This window comes from Chelonoidis abingdonii, chromosome 22 (genome assembly GCF_003597395.2).
Source record: "Chelonoidis abingdonii isolate Lonesome George chromosome 22, CheloAbing_2.0, whole genome shotgun sequence".
In the NCBI taxonomy this organism is placed as follows: Eukaryota; Metazoa; Chordata; order Testudines; family Testudinidae; genus Chelonoidis; species Chelonoidis abingdonii.
In genome coordinates, this window is record NC_133790.1 from 928180 (window position 1) to 934044 (window position 5865).

Sequence of the window (5865 nt, forward strand, 5' to 3'; positions counted from 1 at the left end):
GAGAATACAAAGAAGAGCCACAAGAATGATAAAAGGATTAGAAAACATGCCTTTAGTGAATGAGCACTTTGGGTCTATCTATTTAGCTTAACAAAGAGAAAGTTAAGGGGTGACTTGATTAATCTATAGCAGGGGCTGGCAACCTATGGCACGTGTGCCGAAGGCGGCACACGAGCTGATTTTCAATGGCACTCACACTGCCCGGGTCCTGGCCACCGGTCCGGGGAGATCTGCATTTTAATTTATTTTTAAATGAAGCTTCTTAAACATTTTTAAAACCTTATTCACTTTACATACAACAATAGTTTAGTTATATATTATAGATGTATAGAAAGGGACCTTCTAAAAATGTTAAAATGTATGACAGGCATGCGAAACCTTAAATTAGAGTGAATAAATGAAGACTCGGTACACCACTTCTGAAAGGATGCCGACCCCTGGTCTATAAGTATCTACATAGGGAACAAATATTTAATAATGGGCTCGTCAGTCCAGCAGAGAGAGGTCTAACATGATTCAGTGGCTGAAAATTGAAACTAGATAAATTCAGATGCGAAATCAGGCATAAATTCTTAACAGTGAGAGTAATTAACCATTGGAACAATTTACCAAGTGTCATGATAGTGTCTCCATCACTGACAATTTTTAAATCAAGATCAGATGCTTTTCTTAAAGATCTGCTCTAGGAAGTATTTTTGGGAAATTCTATGGCCTATGGAGATGAGACTAGATGATCAGAGCATTGTTTTCTGGCCTGTGAAACTATGAATATCCCCCTCTCACTACATTGCCTGACTCTGAATGCAAACAGAGAAAAACCCTACCACGTCTTACTCATTCAGCCAGATGAGACAAAGGAAAAAAAACTTTATAGTATGTAATCCATGTGCCCTGGGAGCAGTGTAGGTATTCGTGGTCCAGTGCCCCTGTTGTATGTTGTATGATTTTCACACTCTGGGGTTTGTATAGGGGCCAATATACCATGTAGCCATCTTGCAGCCCAGTATGGAGGATTCATATAATACAGAGGTCTCAAATTCCCAGCCTGCGGGCACAAGCCTCCCCAACGTGGCCAGTGGGGCTCCAAGCAGTTTTGTGGCTGGGTCTCTCCCTGGGCCCCACCTGCCGTCCCCAGGCACTCCCCACTTAGGGGCCCCCGGCAGTGCAGTGGAGCTAAGCGGCATCTGCCTGCTCGCTCCAGCGGCTGCCAGCGGGGCGGTGCCTGGGGACAGAAGCGCACAGAGGTGCCCCAGCCCAGCCTGGCCTGCCCCACATTGGAGCCCTAGGTAAGCACCACACCCCTGACCCCCTCCCAGAGCCTGCACCTCCTCCTCACACTACTCCAGCCCCCAAACTCCCTTCCAGAGCCTGCACCCCCTTGCCACACACTTCCTCTCAGAGCCTGCACCTCTCCCCATCCCTCAAACTCTCTCCCAGAGCCTGCACCGCCCCCACACCCTCCCAGAGCCTGCATCCCTTCCCACACAACCCCAGCCCCCAAACTCCCTCCCAGAGGCTGCACCCTCCCCACACCCCCCAGCCCCAAAACTCCCTCCCAGAGCCTGCATCCAAGACCCCCTTCCCCACCCAAACTCTCTCCCAGAGCCCAGCCTCTCACCCCTTCTGCACCCAAACTCCCTCCCAGAGCCTGCACCCCAATCCCCTACCACAGAGCTCCTCCCTCACCAAAAATCCATCCCAGACCCTTAGGCAGGTTGGGGGGCAGAATTTGGGGGGGTGGGTTCTGGGCAGCATGAGTGACATTGGCCCTCTGGGAGGATTTGAAGCCTGGCACTGGCCCTAAGGTAAACTGAGTTTGAGACCCATGATATTATATGTACCAGGAATGGGGCAAGGTATATATGGTGCATGGCACTTGCATATTAGGATGATGGAACATATAGGGTGTGGCACTGAGGAAATGAGGGTCTAATGTAATATGTTGTGTGAGCATTAGCATACTGCCAGGGTGAAGGGGATGGGTATGAGCCCCTACAAAGGTGCTATCCCCAGGTAATGGGTGTATCAGGCCCTACAGACTGGGGTTGCTGGGGTGGGAGAACTCTACAGCATTTAGTACCTGGTTGGGGATTATAGAGTGAGTCTGTAGGATGTGAGATCCAGGGGGGAGACACCAGTTTAATTTTTTCTTTTCAAAAGTTTTTCAACAGATCAAGTTTTTTGATTGAATAGAAATTTGTTTTCATTTATTTCTTTTATTGCTCAAATAACACTTTCAAACAAAATTTTTGATTTTTTTATTACATTTTTTAAAAAATTTGGATGGGTGTAATAGAGCTAAAGTCTCATTACCGGGCCAGGTGGTCTCGTGGGTAGTGCTCCCCACATACCTCTCAGCAGGAAGGCCTTTCTGACCAGTTCCTAACCTGAGGATGGGTTTAGCTTCACCTTGAGTGCAATGTCCTTGTCCTCTTCTTATCAGAGGGGGAGCAAGACTGGAATGAGGCTTATGCCTTGCTTGCTGAAGGGGCAGTTGGTAAGGGAACCCAGGCCCTCCCATTCCACCAGGCTCCTATCTAGGGTTCTATGAGAGTCAAGGGGGTCAGGCATCCTGGAGTGCCCTTGAAGTTATCCTCCCTGGGTCACTTCCTACTGTCCACCTCTCCTCCATGACTTCAAGTGAAACATCCAGTAACAAAAGAAAAAGATGAGGCAACTAAACCTTCAGCCCCAATTGGGCTCAGCCCACAGGGAGACTTCTTCAGCACCCTTGTCCAGGAGCTCTCAAGATAAGTCTGTCTTCCAACCCAGCCTCCCCCAGAATGAGCAGGGTTACTCCCTTGTAAGCTTCTTGTCCAGTTGTAGAATGCTCTGCAGGTCTGGAAGGGGCATGGCTACTTGGACCCAGTACTGTCCCTTAACCCTTTTGGGCCTCACGTGGGGTATGTACACTCTATCAAAATGGGAAATCACTTTCTTTCACTTTAACAAGAAGTATGCCTCCTTTTTTCCACTAGAAGGGATTAAAAGAGGGAAAGTACCCCGAGTGAAAACAATTAAAAAAAATTCTTTAGAAAATTTCTTGTAAATCCAAAACAATTACTGTACCTAAGATTCCAAGCAAAATAAAGAAATTATCTGCAAAATCAACTTACCTTTTTCGAAAAGCTCTAGACAGGAGGATGTATAAATTGTTGCATCAACAGTAAGGCCAGCTCCAAAAGTTCAAAACTCATGGGTCACACAAATCTCATGACTTTTGGGGGCCTAAAAATGATGAGATTAAAAAAAATGTTGGATTATTTTTTATTACCGTCTAGTCCCTGAGCCTCCAGAGTCACTCGGTTCATATTTTCAAGGTTTTCTCTGCAATCACCAGAGTTAGAAACTTACTCTTTTTCTTCTAACTGAAAAAGATTCTCATAATCTCATTACTCCAGGAGCTGGAGCTTTAGGACAACATCACATATCACAAGACTCTCAATATAATCCTGTACGTGCACCCACGTGCATGCCCATAGATGATATAGAGTCTAGCTCCCAGCTGTGGGATGGAGCTTTTATTGGCTGTGATACTTGCATTGGGGGAGCCATATACCTATGGTGTGTGAGTGGTTTAGTTTAGGGTGTAACACTTAGCGGAGGAACAGACATATGGATGGGCTTGGCAGAATTAAATTTGTATAATTTTAGAATTGAGACGGACAATGCTTATTTTAAAGCATTTTTTATTTTTATCATTTGATATGTTCAAAATTGCAGGAGACAATGAGGGGAGACGTGTCAGAACATAATTAATGACAGTACCTGCTTAGATTCTGGAAGTTAAAGCTTCATAAAGATAAAAATCACAAATTGTCAACATTACATGTCAAAACATACAAATATCCATAAATCAAACTTCACCTCTCAAACAATATTTTTCTTCCTTTGCCTTGTCTATAAATTTTTATTAACAATGGAAATATTTTTTCATCAGTTTTGTGTGTGTGGGTGTGTGTATGGAGAAATCAACATTTACTTACATTTACTGATTAAAATCTCTGCCTTCCAAGCCTACCTGTACAGGACAGCACTGTTGTGGGGCCCTAAATTGTGAAACACCAGGTTGAAGGACTCTACAGGGTGTGATGTGTGTGTTTGGGCAGAGCTCTATAAGGGATGCCACCCAAGTGGGGGAGGGGGACTCTATGGGGTGGCTCTATAAGGGATGCTATCAAGGTAGGGGATGGAGATTCTATAGGGTGTAGTGCAGGGGTGGGCAACCTTTCAGAAGTGGTGTACCGAGTCTTCATCTATTCACTCTAATTTAAGGTTTCGTGTGCCAGCCATACATTTTAATGTTTTAGAGGGTCTCTTTCTATAAGTCTATAATATATAACTAAACTATTGTTGCGTGTAAAGTAATGAAGGTTTTAAAAATGTTTAAGAAGCTTCATTTAAAAATTAAATTAAAATGCAGAACCCCCCTAGACAAGTGGCCAGGACCTGGGCAGTGTGAGTGACACTGAAAATCAGCTTGCGCGCTGCCTTCGGCACATGTGCCATAGGTTGCCTACCCCTGGTACACCGTGTGGGGCTTATAAGGGATATTACCAAGGTGGGGGAGCGGACTCTAGAGGATGTGGCGCGGGGGGAGGGGGGGGCTCTATAAGGGATGTTACCGAGGTGGGGGAGGGGACTCTATAGGGGCGTTACCAATGTAGGGGAGGGAACTCTATAGGGTGTGGCAGAGGGACTCTATAGGGGCGTTACCCATGTGGGAGAGGGAACTCTATATATAGAGTGTGGCGGGGGGACTCTATAGGGGCGTTACCGATGTGGGGGAGGGAACTCTATATATAGAGTGTGGCGGGGGGACTCTATAGGGGCGTTACCCATGTGGGGGAGGGAACTCTATATAGAGAGTGTGGCGGGGGGACTCTATAGGGGCGTTACCGATGTGCGGGAGGAGACTTTATAGGGGCGTTACCGATGTGGGGGAGGAGACTCTACAGGGTGTGGCGGGGGCTCTATAGGGGCATTACCGATGTGGGGGAGGGAAGTCTATGGGGTGTGGTGGGGGGACTCTATGGGACGTTACTGATGTGGGGGAGGAGACTCTATGGGGTGTGGCGGGGGACTCTATAGGGGCGTTACTGAGGTGGGGAAGGGGAGGTTATGGGGTGTGGCGGGGGGACTCTATAGGATGTTACCGAGGTGGGGGAGGGGAGGCTACGGGCTGTGGCTCCGCACGGGCAAGGGGGCTCTGCAGAGGCAGGACCGGGCACTCCTAGGGCCCTGCCGCCAGTAACACCATGGCGGGCCTGCCAGACGGAGGCGCCCCACTAGGACGGGTGTGCCCCTTGGGCGCTTCGAGGCTCTCGAGGGCAGGCCCGTAGGCGACAGAGAAAGTCCTGGGCGCGGTGATTGGCTGATGAGAACGAGGCGAGTCTCTCGGAGGAGCGGTGCTCAGGGATTGGTCGATGGAGGAGCTCGGGGTTCCTAATTGGAGTCGATTAGGGGCGGTAACCTGCGATGCTGCTGGCATCGCTCATTGGCTAGTTTGGGCAGAGGCTGGCGCGAGCACGCAGGCGCTTCGGGGATTGGGCGCGCTGCCGCGTAGGGGCGAGGTTCCGATTCCGGAAACAGCGAGGTGAAGGCTGGGTAAGCGTTGCCGGTCGCGCCTGCGCACTGTGGCTCTGGGTACGGGAAGATGGTGCTCATCAAGGAATTGTGAGTCGGGGGCTGGGGAGCGACCGCGCCGTGCATCGATCGTCTCCGAGGGCGGGGCCCCCCGTCCCAAACCCCGCCCCTCTGCCGCTCTGGGCTCCGGCCCGTCTCCTGAGCGGCCCGCTCAGTTCTGGCCTCGGCCTCGGCCTTGGCCCCGGCCCGGCCCGGGCCTGTCGCCGCCAGCCCCGCCCG

The 5865-nt window shown here is 49.5% G+C and overlaps 1 protein-coding gene across 2 annotated transcripts in view; it reads left to right on the forward strand.

Annotated features, from left to right (window-relative positions):
• Positions 1-5576: 5576 nt before the first annotated feature.
• PITPNB (phosphatidylinositol transfer protein beta) overlaps positions 5577-5865 on the forward strand; it is a 76577-nt gene continuing 76288 nt past the window's right edge. The window contains exon 1 of one of the 2 annotated variants that reach the window (XM_032769854.2): positions 5577-5676. In XM_032769854.2, coding sequence (XP_032625745.1) covers positions 5657-5676 — 20 coding nt within the window. In that variant the 5' untranslated portion in view covers positions 5577-5656. The remainder of the gene's footprint in view (positions 5677-5865) is intronic. The other variant, XM_032769855.1, reaches the window with a different exon arrangement.